Raw genomic sequence first — 18,925 nt, forward strand, 5'->3', positions numbered from 1 at the left:
TCCAAAATCTAGCAAAATAAATTTAAAGCTTGAATTTGAGAAGAAGTCACATAGTACTACAAGGCTACTTCCCATGTTTGCTTAGGATTTCTCTGCCAGTCACTAATCCATCCTCAAACTCTCCAGCAAACCTGTAGAAAAACTGAATAAAGGTAGACCCATCCAATTTCTGTCAGTTTCACTTGTTCTTGGTGGCATCCCTCCAGTCTGCATCGGTTTCTCTCTAGGCTTGATGCCCAGCTTTTGTCCCTGGTGCTGCTTTTTTTGAATTCCCTGCAGCTCATCACCTGGAGCCTGTACGCGTCCTCTTTCTTGGCTTACTCTCTGGATTTGTTAGAGCACCTCTTGTGTAACAGAGAAAGAGTACATATTTTTCAGTTCTATAATTTCCATTTGATTCTTTTTATAACTTTGATTTCTTAACTGAGCTTTTTAAATTTTTTTGTTTCACCGGAATTCGTGATTGCTTATTGAAACATTTAAAGATCTCTCTATTAAAGTCCTTGTTAGATAATTGCTGCATTATTCATCTCATACTCAATTTGTGATTTACCTGGCCCTTGATTAGGGGAATGGTTTCCTATTTTAGGCATTATGGACTCAGGAATTTTTGTGGGCCCTTGAACAGTAAAGGTTTGAACTGCACGGGTCCACTTATACACAGATTTTTAAAAATAATTACAGAGTAATATGAACACTATACGCCTATAGAGGTCTGCAGTTGGTTGTAGAACTTCAGGTATGGAAGGTCGCCTGTAAAGTTACATGTGGATTTTCAACTGCACAAGGGTTCTCACCCCTAGCTCCTGTGTTGTTCAAGGATCAAGTATATATGCAGCTTTATTTTTGCAGTCCTCCTCTCAAACTGCCCCATTTGGGGAAGGGAAAGCATTGCCTCGTTACCTCCAATATGGGGGTTGAAGCCCAGGTTCTCTTCTTGGCCCCTGTTGATACAGCTTTAGTAGTGAGGTGAGGGGGAGGGAATTAAGGTGTGTCATTACATCCTGACAAAGTGTGGAAGTCTAGGTTCTCCACAGCCTTTGCTGGAGTGAGTGGGGCCACAGTTGTTTCTGTGATGCTTCACTAGAGTAGAGCAATTATTGTATAAAAGTTTCCATCTTGCTAAGCTGCTCCTTTCTTGGTTCTTTGGCTAGAGGGAGACTTTTCTTGGGACTTCTGTCTGTTCCCTTTGACGTTCCCATGGGCCAGCTCCCCAGCACTCAGTCTGGGATCAGGGAGGCAAAAAAGAATGTCAGTGCTGGTCATTCCCAGTGTCCTGCGATTCCAGCCAGTCTGTCTTCTCATCATCTTCAGCAGCCTTTTATTTTATGTGTAATAATAGTGATTCTTAACTATACTTATTAGCAAGAGGAATAGGAAAGGTATGCCATCTTTCCATAAACAGAAGTCCTACCCATACTCTTAAATGATATAATGGCTGGGAGAATTTTAAATTGGAAATAATTCTTTTCTTTCTAGGTGATATCTTCAGTTTTACCTTACAGCATTTTCTCTTTAAGTTCTTAATATGAAAATCTATGAATGTAGAGAAAAATAGAGAAAATAATACTATTCAACCAGATTTAACTGTTTTACAATTTTGCTCATATATTACCCGTTTAGTGCAATTAAATTACAGAGTTTGACTTTTAAATACTTCCTTGTGCATTTTGATTATAATGTGTATTGGTATGTGTTTCTTTCAATTTATCCTGCTTGGGGAAATTGAACTTTTAGATATGTAGCTTTCCCCCACTATCCAAAAGTAGAGTGTTCTATAAAACCTTTTGCAAACTGAAATGGCACAAAGTGAAGAAGTTAGGACACATTTTGCTAAGGGATGCACAAAATACATCAAGATAAAACACAGATGCACCCACAGTCCAAGGCTGTGGCAGCTTCAATCTAGGATGCTGAGTGTAGTTCTCAGAAGGAGCTTGGCAGTGCCACTTTCACTGCTTGAGGTGCAGTGCCTCTAAAAACAGCACACTTCAAAACAAATACTGAACGCTTCTGTTAGCTTTTTTCATAAAAGCAAAAATCCTCTTGGGATTTCTTTTGGTTAGTGAAAACAGGTACTAATGTAGATCATTTGCAAAAACGAAGTGACATAAAACAAACTTGCAGCAAGCAGAGGATACCTGTATAGATGCTTTTCATCAAATTTGGGGAGATTTGGGACATTATTTCTTCACATATCTTTTCTGCCCCTCTCTCGCCTTCTTTTCTGGGATTCCCATTATGCATATATTAGATACGTTTATTACTGTTCAAAGATCCTTGAAGCTGTTTGTTTTCCCTGCTTCTTCCCCCACCCCCTCATTTCTCAGACTGGATAATCTCAGTTGACCTGTCTTCAAGTTTGTTGACTCCCTTATGCCTGCCAAAATGTGCTTTTGAAAACACTCTAGTATTTTTCCTTTAAGCTTTTATACTTTTCAACTGCAGAATTTCTGTTTGGAATTTTTTATAATTTCTATTTATATTCTGAATTTATAGAGATGTTTTCATGCCATTCTTTAACCATAATCTAATTTTTGGGATTTATTTAAAATAGCTAAGTTAAATTGACTAGCAAGTCTAACATCTGTGCTTCCTCAGTGATAGTTTTATTACTTTTTTTCCTCTGTGTTTGAACAGTCCTTTCTTGTCTCTTTACATACATACCTCAGAATTTGTTGTCGAAAACTGTTTAAACAGCATAATCTGGCAGCGCTGAAAACCTGATTCCCACCCCTCCCTGGCTTTACTTTTGCTCCTTGTTGTAGTTGTGGTGGTTTAGTAACTTTTCTGAACTAATTCTTTTAAACCTGTGTGTTTGTCTAGTACAACCACTGAAATCTCCACTTGGTTAACTGTATAGTCAGCTGATGAAAGAACAAATTTCTTTAATCCTTGGAACTAATAAGGCACTGTAGGTGTTTGCCTGTAGGTGTTGCACTGGGTATGTCTTGGGTACCCCAGAAACACTCAGGCACTTTACAGCTCTGCCCTAGCCCACTCTTCCTGTGTGCACAGTCTCACAGTCAGCCAGAGTTGAGTGCTTAGGGCCCTTGAGTTCTTCCCTAGGCCCTTTGAGTTCTTCCCTAGGCTGTTGGAGTGTGGAATTCCACAGCCCTGGATGGGTATGCAGACAGTCCTGTGTATTCGTGTTGATTCCTAGACTGCCAGAAGTGCTACGTCAGAGCTTTTCACAGCCCTGGTGGATATCACCTTTCAAGTATTTTAGCTAGCTCATTGTCTGCCCTGTTGTCAGCAGAGAACCTGACTGATTGCCTCTAATTTTTTCCAGAAACACCCCTCGGGAAAAGGATGTTTGTGCTGATAAGCTCCAAGTCAGGTCAAATAAGTCAGTCTTACATATGATAATGACCAAACAGGTCCTATGATGGTCATTCTTTGGCGAGGAAGGTTTGTAGTGGTTATGACCCCTCTGGTAGCTGTCAGGCTGCTGGTTTTCACTGGGATGTGGTGTTGGCTGATAAGAGGACTGTTGGAGTGTGGAATTGGAGATGAAAGAATGGAAATAGTGCAGGTTAAAACACCGCAAAATTTACTGTTCTTACCAAGATTCAGTCTGTTTTCTGGAATAATTTTGCCAGATTGTTGATAGCCTTTGATTAATTTCTGTGTTCAGAAAAAGTTGTTGTTTGACTTTTTTTTCATTCTTTTTTGGGGGGGCAATTTTTTTGTTGCTTTTATGAAAGGGAGTTTTCAGAGATCTTGTGTTTTTGCTGATGTCTCTGGTTACTTCATCTTTTGATTCTCTTTAATTCCAGGATAATTCTTACCTCTGGTAAGAATTTTTTATTTTTAAAATACTTATTTTGAAATAATTTAAGACTTGCAAGAAGCTGCAAAAATAATAAAGTTATCATGTACCCTTTATCCAGCTTCCCCAAATGATTACATTTTACATGTAAAACTAGTATATTTTCAAAATGAAAGAATTGGCATTGGTACAATACTGTTGACTTAACTACAGATGGTATTAAAATGTCACCAGTTTGTATAATGTACTTTTTTTTCTTTTGGTGTATACTACTTTGAAATTTTATCACATGAATAGATTTGTAGGGGTGTAGGTTGCAGGCACAGCTTGCATACCGTGTTGCTGCCACTTTGGTATAAGCAGGCAGCTACAGCTGTGATTTGACCTCTAGTCTGGTAACTTCCATATGCCACAGGTGTGGCCCTAAAAGGAAAAAAAATATGGATATACCAGAATTTATTTGTCTGTTTGCTCACTGAAGTACATTGGGGTTGTTTCTAGTTTGGGGCTATTACAAATAAAGCTGCTCTAAACATTCATCTGCAGAGTTCTGGATAAACACACATTTCATTTCTCTAGGATAAAAATCCCAAGAGTGTAGTCGCTGCATTATACTGTACATTGTATTTTTTAAATTTATTTATTTTGGGAGTTTCCATCGTGGCTCAGTGGTTAACGAATCCGACTAGGAACCATGAGGTTTCGGGTTCGATCCCTGGCCTTGCTTAGTGGGTTAAGGATCCAACATTGCCATGAGCTGTGGTGTAGGTCACAGACGTGGCTCGGATCCTGTGTTGCTGTGGCTCTGGTGTAGACCGGTGGCTACAGCTCCAACTCGACCCCTAGCCTGGGAACATCCATATGCCATGGGAGCGGCCCTAGAAAAGACCAAAAATATATATATTTATTTATTTTTTTTTTTTGAGGTGGGCACATCTTTAGCATGTGGGAGGTAGTTCCCTGGCCAGGGATCAAACCCCATGCCAGAGCAGCGACCCAGGCTGCTCCAGTGACAACACCTGATCCTTAACCCACCACACCACAAGAGAACTCCAATATTTTTTAAATTTTGTCAGAAACCACCAGACTATTTTCCAGAGTGACTGTACCATTTTAAATTCATAGCTGCAACACGTGAGATCTGTTTATTATATAACCTTGCTTAACTCATTTATTAGTTCTAAGAAGTTTTTTGTAGATACTCATATTCTTTCCTATGCTTGATATCATAGGATATATTTTTTTTTTACCATTCTAAAAAAACAAAGAAAGAAAAAGAAAAAAGGAGTTCCCTTCGTGGCTCATCAGTTAACAAACCCATCTAGGATCCATGAGGATATGGGTTCGATCCCTGGCCATTCTCAGTGGGTTAAGGGCCCAGTGTTGCTGTGAGCTTTGGTGTGGGTCGCAGACGCAGCTCAGATTCCACATTGCTGTGGCTGTGGCTGTGGTGTAGCAGCTCAAATTCAGGCCCTAGCCTGGGAACCTCCATATGCTGCAGGTGCAGCCCTAAAAAGCAAAAAAAGGATGTATATTTTCACCATTCTGATATGTGTGTGGTCGTATATCATTGAAGCTTTACTTTGCATATTTCTAATAGCTAATCGTGTTGAGCATCATTTTGTGTGGTTATTAGCCATCTGAATATTCTCTTTAGCAAAGAATATTTTCATCATGCATGTGTTGAGCCCATTTTCTAATGGGATTGTTTCCTTAGTGTTGAGTTTACAGAGGTGTTTACATAGTCTGAATATAATTCCTTAATTAGATACATGTTTTGGGTTTTTTAACCATCTTAACCATTTTTTAATTACGCATTTTAGTGGTATTAAGTACATCCATACGGTTGCACAACTGATCTCCGATTTTTCATCTTGCAAAATTGCAACTGTATACCCATTATACAACATTGTTCCTCACCTCAGCCCCTGGAAATCACTGTTTTGCTTGCTTTTTTAATGAATTGGACTATTCTAGGTACTTCATATAAGTGGAGTCCTACAGTAGTCATCCCTCAGTATCCGAAGGGCATTGGTTCCGTGACTAAGGTAGGCCACTGCAAATGTCAAAATCCATGAACGCTCAGGTCTCTTATATAAACTGGCTTCCTGGCCTCACTCAGTGGGTTAAGGAACTGGCGTTGCCATGGTGAGCTGTGGTGTAGATCGCAGACACAGCTCTGGTCCCAAGTTGCTGTGGCTGTGCCGTTGGCCAGCAGCTACAGCTCCAATTCTGCCACTAGCCTGGAAACTTCCATATGCCATAGGTATGGCCCTAAAAAGGCAGAAAAAAAAAGAATGTACTTTTATCTTTTCTTTTTTGGCTTTAGCCATAGCACGTAGGGCTATAATCTGAGCTGTTGCAGAAATAATGATGTGTAGTTATGCTTTGGTCACAGTGAAAGTCCAAAATAAGTATTTCAGAACACTGTAGTTACTTTAGATATCTGGAGTATCTTTGGTAAAACATGCTGGAAAGTTATAAGAATGGTGTCCTTGGGTAAAGGGCTGGACGTGTGAAGTAGATGAAGTTATAAAATAAGTTTACAAGAAACTACATATGAAGTAGGAGTACAATTGTTATTTTTTAAAAACGCCTCAGGCAACATGAATTAAGGAATTCTTGGAGGAAAAAAGTACACTGTAATGAAACTTGGTTGTCTTTCATTGATGTGGTTTGATTTATTCCTTTAAAATGTTCTTTGTGGAGTCCCGTCGTGGCGCAGTGGTTAACAAATCCGACTAGGAACCATGAGGTTGCGGGTTCGATCCCTGCCCTTGCTCAGTGGGTCATGGTTCCGGCGTTGCCGTGAGCTGTGGTGTAGGTCACAGACGCAGGTCGGATCCTGCGTTGCTGTGGCTCTGGCGTAGGCTGGCAGCTACAGCTCCGATTCGACCCCTAGCCCGGGAACCTCCATATGCCGCAGGAGCGGCCCAAGAAATGGCAAAAAGACAAAAAAAATAATAATAATAATAAAATGTTCTTTGTTTTATAAGTTAAATCCATTACCACCTTATGAAAACTTGATTGGAATGGGTCACGGTGGAGATAATTTTTTTTTCTTTAATTTTTTTTTTCTTTTTAGGGCCACACCTTCGGTATGGGGGTTCCCAGGCTAGGGGTCAAATCAGAGCTATAGCTGCTGGCCTACACCACAGCCACAGCAAGGCATGATCCGAGCCACATCTGCAACCTACACCACAGCTCACGACAATGCCGGATCCTTAATCTACTGGGTGAGGCCAGGGATTGAACCCCCATCCTCATGGTTCCTGGTCAGATTTGTTTTCACTGCACCACAACAGGAACTCCAAGGTGGAGATAATTTTAAAACTTGAATTCCTTTTCAAAGTTACCTTTAAGTTCATTTTTAAAATCAAGGATTATGGAGTTCCCATTGTGGTGCAGCGGAAATGAAGCCAACTAGGAACCATGAGGTTGTGGGTTCGATCCCTGGCCTTGCTTAATGGGTTAAGGATCTGGCATTTCCATGAGCTGTGGTGTAGGTCACAGACGCGGCTCAGATCCCACATTGCTGTGGCTGTGGCATAGGCTGGCAGCTGCAGCTCCAAGTTCGACCCCTAACCTGGGAACCTCTGTATGCCACAGGTGTGGCCCTAAAAAGCAAAAAATAAATTAATTATTTAATTTAGTTAAATCAAGGAATAGAGTTTTAGTTGTGCTGTTTGTTGTACAAAAACAATTGCACAAATAACTAATTTTCTGTGATGCTCCAAGTTTGTTCTTGCTTTCTACATCATCTTTGCTTTTGTATTTCAGTGCCAAACCCAAGTCAGAAATCCATGTATCTATGGCCACTCCAGTCACTGTGTCAATGGAGACCATATCCAATCAAAATACTGATCAGCCCACCATCGCAGTCCCACCCACCGCCCAGCAGCCTCCACCAACCATTCCAACCATGATTACAGCAGCTAGCCCCCCATCACAACCAGCCGTCGCCCTTCCAACCATTCCTGGAGCAGTTCCCATCACTCCACCCATCACTACCATTGCAGCTGCCCCTCCACCATCAGCAGCAGTAGGTGGCAGTCTCTCCTCCGTTTTGGGCCCTCCTGTTCCTGAAATAAAAGTTAAAGAAGAAGTGGAACCAATGGACATCATGAGACCGGTTTCCGGTAAGTTCATTATCAGAATACTCTTAATTGGCAATTGCTTCTTCCCCATTCTCTAAATCTCCTGAGTCCAAACTCTTGTGTGACCCTCAGGCAGGAAGCCTGACTCCTTGATGCCCATTTTATACTTGTATTTTATTAGTTTTTAATAAATAGAAGAAGCATAAAGTGCCTTTTGAAAACTAAAACCATTTTGCTGCCCTTTTATAATTAATTTTCTTACCAAAATCATGAAAAAGATTATTATTTCCCTAAGAATATCTTTACGCATAGCCTCTTGTACTCATTAAGAAAATGTTGCCATGTTGGAGTTCCCGTTGCGGCACAGCAGAAACGAATCTGACTAGGAACCATGAGGTTGTGGGTTTGATCCCTGGCCTCACTCAGTGGGTTAAGGATCCAGCATTGCCGTGAGCTGTGGTGTAGGTTGCAGACACAGCTCAGATCTGGCATTGCTATATGACTGTGGTGTAGGCCAGCAGCTGCAGCTCCGACTAGACCCCTAGCCTGGGAACCTTCATATGCCGCAGGCATGGCCCTAAAAAGACAAAAAAAAGAAAAAGGAAAAGAAAATACTGCCATGTAAAAAGGGATCACAATGTGATTATAGCAGAGGGGTAAGTAATTTACAATTTATCCCCTGACAATTTTTGTTGCCATGTATGTGCAATAAAGTAAAATTTGTATTGTTGAAAATAGTTCTAAACTTATTTGTGATTAGTTAAATCTTAAAACTAAGATTTAACTACCATTACCCCTTTTCTTTCTTCCTAGCTCTAAACTTTTAGTTTGTAAAAGGCAGGTCACTTTGGAGGTTTTCTTTTCATTTGTTTTGTTTTCTGTTTTTTTAACAATTTATTATGGAATCTTAATTTTTCCTGACTATGAATGTAACATTCAGTGTATGATACTGATGAAACACAGACAAAACCAAAGTGGAAAGTAAGTAACTTGGTGCTGTAGTTACCACATATCACCCTCTTACCATTTTGGCATGACGGCCCCCATCTCTTGCTGTCCTTTTAGTTAAGAGGTGTGGCCATGCTATGTCTACAGCTGTTAAACCTGCCACAGAAAAAAAGAAGAAAAAACGAGTTCCCATTGTGGCTCAGTGGGTTAAGAATCCAGCTAGTATCCACAAGGTTTCCCACGTTGCTTGGATCCCGTGTTGTTGTGGCTGTGGTGTAGACCGGCAGGTGCAGCTCCAGTTTGATCCCTAGCCTGGGAACTTCCATGTACCACAAGTGCAGCCCTGAAAAGGAAACCTGCTATGTATTTATTTCCTTATTTATTGTCATTAATCATACCATGAAGTACCCTTCCGTGGTACCCATGTTTAGCCTCAGCAATTCCGTTGAAAGACGTGCATAAACCCTGGAGGGGAAATAAAATAGTCTCGATCTTGCTGTCCATCTCTCTCATTGTTCTGGATAGTTCCTCTTACCCTTCTGTACCAGGAGGCTGGCAGTAGTCATTCCTCACACTGTGAAGGGCGTGGCACCAGACATGCACGATACAAGCTTGTTCAAAACAAGCACGTCGCCATCCTCTTAGAGCTTACATTATAGCAAGGACAATAGACAGTAAAATAAAGCAGGGACAAAGTATAAGGGAAAATTAGGGCTAGAGCTGTGATTTTTAAAAGTGTTTTAAAGGGAAGGCCTTACTTGAGGAAATGGTCTCTGAGTAGAGACATTAAAGAGATGAAATGCTGGCCACGAGGATATATAGATAAAAAGCAGTTCAGACCAAGAGAGCAGTAAATGTAAAAGCCAAAGATAGGAACATGCCTCGCGTGCTCAAAGAATAGCAAAGAGGCAGTGTTAGATGAGCTGAGTGAGTAAGGGCAGTGGGAGAAACAGGTCAGGATTGTGAGAGCCTTGGACCTCTGTAAGGACTTTGACTTTGCTAAGGGCGGTGGGGAGCTATTAGACGGGTTCTGAGCAGAGAAGGGAGTTGAGCTCAGTTATAACAGACCAGTCGCTGCCCTGTGGGGAAAGACTGTGGGAACAAGGGTCACCTTAGGGGGACATGTTCAGAGGCTGGTGCATTAATTTCAGGAGGCAGTGAAGGTTTCAACCAGGGTAGCAGTCACGTGGTATGAAGTGGTGACAGTCTAGATAGACTGTTGGTGTGGAACGGAGAGGACTTCTTCAAAGATTGGATGTTGTAAGTGAGAGACTGGCGTCAGAGGCAACGATAAAGGTTTTGGTCGTAGTAACTGGAAACATAGAGGTGCCGCTTGCTGAGACAGGAGAGGGTGCAGGGACTCTGTTGTATAGGGAGAGGTTAGGAGTTGGTTTTTGCTGTGGTGAGTGGGAGGCCTCTGTTAGACCTCAGATGGACACATCAGGTAGGCAGTTGGATCTGTGAGCCTAGCTTTTGGAAGAAAATTAAGTTGCAAATAGAAATTGGGAAGTTGTCCTTGTATTTATGAATTATGTTTAAATCCATGAGCCTGGATAAGCTCACCTGAGGAATGAGCGCTGATAAGAAACTAGCAGTTGTGAACTGAGCCCTGGGGCAGTGCACCATTTTGAGGAGGGAGAGGAGGCAGAGCCAGCAAAGGAGACTCAATGCAGGGGCCAGAGGAGAGGGATAAAATACCCTGGTATATGTGGTGTCCTGGAAAGCCAGGACAAGGGTCACGGCTGCTGAGAGATCAATTAAGGTAAGGACTGAGCAATACTAAGGTCATGGAGATCTTGAGCCGTTTCCATGTAATAATATTGGTCAGAACATGATGCGGAGTGGGCTCAAGAGAAAGCTAGAAGGGGGATGTTAGAGATGGTGAGTATAAACACCTTGAGGATCTTGTTATAAAGCACCCAAAAAAGGAAGGGCACTGTCTGAAGGGAAGTGATGCCAACAGGAAGTTACTTTTAAGATGGGACAAATGACTTGCGTATGTTAATGGGAATGATCCAGTAGAGGGGGGAAGGACTGATAATGCAGGGAAAGGAGATGAGAATTCCAGAAGCGATGTCTGAGGAGGTGAGAGTGAGTGGGACCTGTTGTTTCTGTGAAGGGATCTGTCTTTGTGGAGACCAAGAGAAAGAAGTGCCTGCTCACCATGCAGGTAAGTGGGCACATGGGATGGGAACTTAGGGATGTTTCCTTCTGATTATTTCTCTGTTTTTCGGTAAAATAGAAAGAAGGCTCATTGGCTGGGAGTAAGGTGGTGTGGAGGGTGAATGGATTTAGCAGATGCAGCTGAGTTGTCCAGCAGCAGCAAGGCCTGCCTGAGGTCAGTGAGCAGCTGATGGGAGACCTGTCTGAGTTGCTCTGTTTTTCTCTGGTTACATTCAGCTGCACAGGTGCAGATAGTTGAAGAGTTAGATTTAAGCTGTTGTGCTTTTGCTCAGTGAGTACAGTGAAGCAAGAGAAGGGACAGGAAATGAATAAATAAAGCAAATGATGATGGGAGAATTAAAACCCAGTGATAGGAGAGAGAGGATATTAGAGGCATGTGCGACAGCAAAAAAAGGGGGGGAGGGTCTGGATAATGGGTAACAGTTCCAAATGGCTCTAGAAATTGTTGGAGGTGAGTTACAAAGAGCTGTGATCTGTAAAGGTATTGCTTTGGGCTGGAAAGTCGGATGCTAGAAATTGAGATGTAATTACAGAGTTGAGGGTATGACTATTGGGAGTGGGTGGCTGAGGAAGATGGAGGGGAAGGATGGAGCCAAAGTCAGAAGAAAAATCAAGGTGAACTCTCATCATGGTTTGACCCATACAAGCCCAAGCAACAGTTGTTGAGTCCATACTAAGAATGAAGCTTATCTGGAGGCAGAGGACTAAAGTAGTTAAAGAGTCCAAGCTCTGAACTAAACCAGACTGTCTCACTCAGCTCCCACCTCTCCCATATCCTGCTTGTATGATTTGTGCCACATATTCTCATCTTTAAATCAGGACATGATAGAATGCCTGCTCACTCAGATTATTAAGATTGTCTGAGTTAATGAGTTACCTCCTAAAAATTTATGCTCAATGGCTTGAAAAATAGTGGCTTGAACATAGAAGGTTTTATTATCTTCCTCAAAGCAAATCCTGAAGCAGACAGTCCAGGCACGGTATGTGGACACCATAAAACCACTAGGGATCCAGGCGCCAGCCACCCCTAGCATTGACCCTCATGCTCTTGATGCAAGATAACTGCTGGAACTCCAGCTATCCCATCTGAGCTCCAGAGTCACAGGAGTGAGTCATGCCTTCCTTCTTTCATGGAAACTTCTTTAAAGTACTTCAGGAGTTCCCTGGTGGCCTAGCAGTTAAGGACTCAGCAACAAGGAGTGAGTCATTCCTTCTTTCTTTCATGGAAACTTCTTTACACCAGGAGTTCCCTGGTGGCCTAGCAGTTAAGGACTCATCAGCTGCTGTGATGCAGGTTGAATCCCTGGCCCAAGAACTTCCACATTACCCTAGCATGGCCAAAAAGGAAAAAAAAAAAAAAAAAAAGATCTTCAGAGCACTAGCATTTTCATTTCAAGTGCCCACATTGAGCTCTGGGGGGAGACTGGTCCATATGGTCTTTCAGCTGAGTGGCAGTATGCCCATTTTAAAGTGAGGGGAGCTCGCTGAGGGAGGTGAAGTTGTGAGGAACTGGGAAGCAGTTGGCAGCGTCTGCCACAATTAGAGTGCTTAGCACAGTCCTGGGCACACAGAAGACTCCATAAATGTGAGCTCTCTTTCTTTTCTGTCTCTCCTCTTTCTCGTTGATGGAAATCAAGTAGCACTTGCCACTGTGTTTGGGTTCTCATAGACATGTGCGCTCTTTTTCCTATGATAGCAGTTCCTCCCCTGGCTACCAACACCGTGTCTCCATCACTGGCATTGCTGGCTAACAACCTGTCCATGCCGACAAGTGACCTACCACCCGGTGCCTCCCCAAGGAAAAAGCCTCGGAAGCAGCAGCACGTGATTTCAACAGAAGAAGGGGATATGATGGAGACCAACAGCACGGACGACGAGAAGTCCACTGCCAAGAGTCTTCTGGTGAAGGCCGAGAAGCGCAAGTCTCCTCCCAAGGAGTATATTGGTAATGCACACTTGAGCTAACTGTTGTCTCGGGAAGCATCCCACTTGAGTCCAGAGTCCCTCCTTGAAACTGTCTACCAGCCAGATTTCACTTACAGCTCACCTGCAGGAATTATACCAGGAGGATCATTGCAAATAGATCGTAAGCTATTTAATGTCTTCTTTTTCTTCTCTTTTGAATAGATGAAGAAGGTGTGAGGTATGTCCCAGTGCGTCCAAGACCTCCCATTACTTTGCTCCGACACTATCGGAACCCCTGGAAAGCTGCTTACCACCACTTTCAGCGGTACAGTGACGTCCGGGTCAAAGGTCAGTTTCTCCAGAAATGTCTGATGTGAATGCATGCAATTGACCTTTCACTCAGCTATATCGAAATAAACGGTAGAATAGAGGAGAGTTCCTGTCCTGCTGCAATGGAAACAAATCCCACTAGGAACCATGAGGTTGCAGGTTCCATCCCTGGCCTCACTCAGTGGGTTAAGGATCCAGTGTTGCCACCAGCTGTGGTGTGGGTTGCAGACACGGCTCAGATCTGTGGCTCTGGCGTAGGCCGGCATCTGTAGCTCCAGTTAGACCCCTATCCTGGGAACCTCCATATGCTGCACGTACAGCCCTAAAAAGCAAAAAAGTAGAATAGAAAGACAGAATCAATATTCTAGTTTCAAAAAGAACCATGTTTTTGTTATAAAGTCTCAAGACTTTATTAACTTAGGCAAAATAAACACTTGAGTTTAAAATTTGGAAAATTGGAGTTCCCGTCGTGGCGCAGTGGTTGGCAAATCCGACTGGGAACCATGAGGTTGCGGGTTCGGTCCCTGCCCCTGCTCAGTGGGTTGACGATCCGGCGTTGCCGTGAGCTGTGGTGTAGGTTGCAGATGCAGCTCGGATCCCGCATTGCTGTAGCTCTGGCGTAGGCCGGTGGCTACAGCTCCGATTCGACCCCTAGTCTGGGAACCTCCATGTGCTGCAGGAGCGGTCCAAAGAAATAGCAAAAAAAATAAAATAAAATTTGGAAAATTATCTTTTGCCTCAGAAAGCTACGGAAATCTTATTGTAATGAGTAAGTGATAGCATGTGTTGCCAGCTCCCCAAGTGGTAACAGATGACCCCTTTAGCCCACAGAGTAGTTGAGGAAGAGCTGTAATGGACCGTTATTGGACATGGTCTAACATAGTCCCAAGATGTGCAGGTGTGTGGACATCACAAGCCCTAAGAAGTGTATTTTCCAAAAGACTTTTTAGGAGTTCCTGTGGCTCAGTGGAAACAAATCTGACTAGCATCCATGAGGATGCAGGTTTGATCCCTGGCCTCATTCAGTGGGTTAAGGATCCAGCGTTGCCTTGAGCTGTGATGTAGGCCACAGACACGGCTCGGATCCCACGTTGCTTTGGCTGTGGTGTAGGCTGGCAGCTACAGCTCCCATTCCACCCCTAGCCTGGGAACCTCCACATGCCGCCAGTGCAGCCCTAAAAAGACCAAAAAAAAACAAAAGGGGACCTTTTATTTATCATATGTGAAGCCCTTGGAATGGGCCAGGGATAGCACTCAGTAAATGTTTTTGTGGTTATTGAACGTGAGAATAAAACCCACATGTAGTAAAAATGGCTGGAGTTCCTGTCATGGCTCAGTGTAAACGAATCTGACTGTATCCATGAGGATTCAGGAACCTCCGTATACCGTGAGGGTGGCCCTAGAAAGACCAAAAAACAATGGATGATAGCACTTTGCAAATATCTGCAAAATCTCTCTGGATAAATTTGAAGTGTCATTAGTCTCAAATATAATCATTGCACAGAGAAGTGTAAGTTTTCAAAGGAGTTGTCACATATCTCATTCCCTCAAATAAATTCTAGTGGGAAGCTTCTCTGAGAGTTTCCTTGAAGCCTCAGGATGAATCTGAATTGGGTGGCACTGACTGGTACCTGTTAGCAGGAGTGAAGGGCCTTGACAGTTCAGTTTCTGAATGGAAAAGCTGCACTGCCCAGCTTTTCGTCCTCACAGAGGGAAAGATTTCCAAAGTCAGAGAATGTGGGCTCTTGGTGGAAGCAGGATAAGAGCCACCAAACATTTCTTCATACCACAAGAATTCCATATCATAGCAATAAAATATTTACAGTTTTCCTTGGTAACATTATAATTCATATTAAAGGAGTCTTAGTGCTTTTTGAAACTCCCTCTGCAAAAGCCATCTCAAGAAAGGCAATTTAACAGCTGAATATATTGATTCCTAAATCTTCTATTGGAGTATGTATGTTCATGTTAATCACCTTGTGCCAAATCTTTTGACTGTTGCACTTAATTGAACTGTTTTGCCTAGCTTTAAAGTCATATTCATATAAAGAAATAAGGATGGAGGCGTTCCCACTATGGCACAACAGCATCAGTGGCATCTCTGGAGCACTGGGATACGAGTTCTATCCCTGGCTCAGCACAGTGGGTTAAGAATCTTAACATTGCCGAAGTTGCAGCGTAGGTCACATTTGCAGCTTGGATCTGATCCCTGGTCCAGGAACTCCATATGCCACAGGGCAGCCAAAAAAGATAAGGGGAAAAAAAAGAAGAAGAAATAAAGATGGAAAAAAGGAAAGAAAAGAGAAACAGGAACAAGAAGCACAGAGAACAAATAGAAAACAAATAATGGACTCAGCCTTATGTATCAGTAGTTAGCTTCAGTGTAAACAGTCTGAACATACCAATTAAAACAGATTGGCAGAGGGAGTTCCCGTCATGGCTCAGCAGTTAGTGAACCTAACTAGCATCCATGAGGACATGGGTTCAATCCCTGGCCTCTCTCAGTGGGTTAAGGATCCAGCATTGTTGTGAGCTGTGGTGTAGGTCACAGGCAAGGCTTGGATCCAATGTTGGCTATGGCTCTGGTGTCTGCTGGCAGTTGTAGTTCCAGTCAGACTCCTAGCCTGGGAACCTCCATGTGCCTCAGATTTGCCCCTAAAAAGACAAAAATACCCAAAAGAAAAAGAAAAAAGATTGGCAGAGAGAATAAAAAAAGGGATCCAACTTTATTCTTCCTATAAGAAACTTCAGATACAATGTGTCAGATTGACAGTAAAAGTATGAAAAAATATATCCAGTACAAAAATTAATCAAAAAACAAGAGCAGTTAATATCAAAGTAGACTTCACAAGAAAGAAAATTATTAGAGACAAAGAAAGACATTACACATTGATTAAAAATACATAGGCAGTATTGGGGAAATAACTACTAAAAAAATAATAATAAATTAAAAAAAAAAAAAATACATAGGCAGGAGTTCCATGGTGGCTCAGCAGGTTAAGGATATAGCATTGTCACTGCTGTGGTGTGGGTTTGAATCCCGGGCTCTGCAATTCCACATGCCATGGACGCAGCCAAAAAAATTAATTAAATAAATACACTGAATATGTATGTATGTATGTATTTATTTATTTATTTATTTATTTGCTTTTTAGGGCCTCACTCATGGCATATGGAGGTTCCCAGGCTAGGAGTTGAATCAGAGCTACAGCTACCGGCCTATGCCACAGCCACAACAACACAAGATCCAAGCTGCATCCGCAGCTTACACCACAGCTAATGGCAACACCTGATCCTTAACCCACTGAGCGAGGCCAGGGATCGAACCCTAAACCTCATGGTTCCTAGTCATATTCGTTTCTGCTGCACCACAACAGGAACTCCTTTCACTGAACATTAAATAAATATAAGTGGGCAACAGAAACCAAGAGCTTCAGAATACTTGAAACAAAAACAGAACTGAAGGAGTAATAGGCAAATGTGCGATTATAGTTAGAACATCGATGCCCTATTCTCAGCAGTTGATAGAAGTACTTGTCAGAGGGAGTTCCCGTCGTGGCACAGTGGAAACAATCCAACTAGGAACCATGAGGTTGCTGGTTCAATCCCTGGCCTTGCTCAGTGGGTTAAGGATCTGGCGTTGCCATGAGCTGTGGTGTAGATTGAAGACGTGGCTCCAATCTGGCGTTGCCGTGGCTCTGCTGTAGGCCAGAGGCTACAGTTCTGATTCGACCCCTAGCCTGGGAACCTCCATATGCCATGGGTGGGGCCCTAAAAAGACAAAAAAAAAAAGTACTTGACAGAATATCAGCAAGGATGTTCACAAACCAACATCTTGTAGACATTTATAGAACACTCCAACACCTGCAGAATACAAATTCTCTCAAGTGCACACAGAATATATCAAGATAGACCATATTTAGAATCATAAACCTCAACAAGTTTGGAAGAATTGAAATCCTACAGAGTATCTTCATTGACTATGGTGGACTAGAAACCAGTGACAGAGATAACTGAAAAGCCTCCAAGCCATGGCAATTATACAACACATGTCTAAATAATGGCTCAAAGAGCAAGTCTCAAGGGAAATTTAAAAAACTGAATGAAAATAACAACCAACATACCAAAGTATGTGAAAGGCAACTAAAGCATAAATGTATGCTTTAGTTGCATACATTTATAGGCAAATGTATAGCACTAAATGCCTATATCAGAAAAGAGGAATAGCTCAAAGTTTCTACATCAAAAAAACTAGAAAAGGGAGTTCCCATCGTGGCTCAGCAGAAATGAATCTGACTAGCATCCATGAGGATGTAGGTTCAATCCCTGACCTTGCTCAGTGGGTTAAGGATCTGGCGTTGCCTTGAGCTGTGGTGTGGGTCGCAGATGCAGCTCAGATCCCTTGTTCTGTGGCTGTGGCGTAGGCCTGCAGCTACAGCTCCAATTCGACCCCTAGCCTGGGAACCTCCATATGCCGTGGGTGCAGCCCTAAAAAGACCAAAAAAAAAAAACCTAGAAAAAGAAGAGCAGCATGAACTTATCAGCAGGATCATGCCCTTCCTGAAGGCTGTAGAAGAGAATCCTTCCTCACCTCTTTTTAGCTTCTGGTGGTTGCCAGCAACCCTAGGTATTCTTCAGCTTGGAACTGCATACTCCAATTTCTCCCTAGTATCTCCACCTAGCACTCTCCCTGTGTTTCTTGACTCTTTGGGTTCAGGGCCCACCCTATCTCATTATAACCTCTTCACTTGATTACATCTGCAAAGACCTTCTTCCAAAGGTCACATTCACAGGTACCAAGAGTTAGGACTTACACCTATCTTTTGGAAGGACACAGTTCAACCCACAACAAAAGCTAAAGCAAAGTCACATGATCGTATCAATTGCTGCAGAAAATTCAAAACTTATTCATGATAAAAACTAAAAAATACGAAAAGAGGAAGACTTCCTCAACTTGGTAAAAAAGTCTACCAAAAAAACTGGAGCTGACATTTGTACTTAATGGCGAAAGACCATAAGTCTTTCTACCTGAAATTAGCAAAAAGTCAAGGCCTTTTCTCTTACCTGTTAGTAAAAAGCTGGAAGTTCTAGCCACATTGTAAGAAAAGGATAAAATGCTATACAGGTTGGAAAGTAGTAAATAAAAGTGTCTCTATTTGCAAATGACATCATTTTCTTTTCTCTCTCTCTCTTTTTTTTTTTAGCTTTTTGCTTTTTAGGGCCACACCCAGGGCATATGGAAGTTCCCAGACTGGGGGTCCAATTGGAGTTGCAGCTGCCATCCACAGCCACAGCAACACCAGATCCTAGCCACATCTGCAACCTATACCACAGCTCTTGACAACACCAGATCCTTAACCCACTGAGCAAGGTCAGGGATCAAACCCTCATCTTCATGGATACTAGTCAGATTTGTCTCTGTTGCGCCACAATGGGAACTCCAACATCATTTTCTACATAGAAAATCTCAAGGAGTCTACAAAAAAAAAAAAAAACCTCCTGTAACTAATAAATAAATTCAGCAAGTTCACAGAATACAGTATCAACATGAAAAATATCTATTTTAATTTTAGATACCTGGAATATTGAGGAAACATTGAAAACATAATGCTATGTATAGTTATTCCTCTCAAAATGATAGACTTAGGTACAAATTTTGCAAACGTATAGGACATGTTCGGTAAAATCT

At 42.3% G+C, this 18,925-nt stretch overlaps 1 protein-coding gene across 46 annotated transcripts in view; it reads left to right on the top strand.

Moving 5' to 3' along the window:
- SAP130 (Sin3A associated protein 130) overlaps positions 1-18,925 on the top strand; it is a 96,412-nt gene that overhangs the window by 67,404 nt on the left and 10,083 nt on the right. For 32 of the 46 annotated variants that reach the window (XM_084998534.1, XM_084998539.1, XM_084998529.1 and 29 more), the window contains 3 exons: positions 7,553-7,911; positions 12,698-12,946; positions 13,129-13,254. In XM_084998534.1, the coding sequence (XP_084854660.1) occupies positions 7,553-7,911; positions 12,698-12,946; positions 13,129-13,254 (734 nt within the window). The remainder of the gene's footprint in view (positions 1-7,552; positions 7,912-12,697; positions 12,947-13,128; positions 13,255-18,925) is intronic. The other 14 variants (XM_021076319.2, XM_084998524.1, XM_084998520.1 and 11 more) reach the window with 1 other exon arrangement.

The sequence above is a fragment of the Sus scrofa genome, chromosome 15 (genome assembly GCF_054392235.1).
Source record: "Sus scrofa isolate SSC_HxYL_T2T_F1_AM1 chromosome 15, Sscrofa_HxYL_maternal_Yorkshire_Landrace_v2.0, whole genome shotgun sequence".
NCBI lineage: Eukaryota > Metazoa > Chordata > Mammalia > Artiodactyla > Suidae > Sus > Sus scrofa.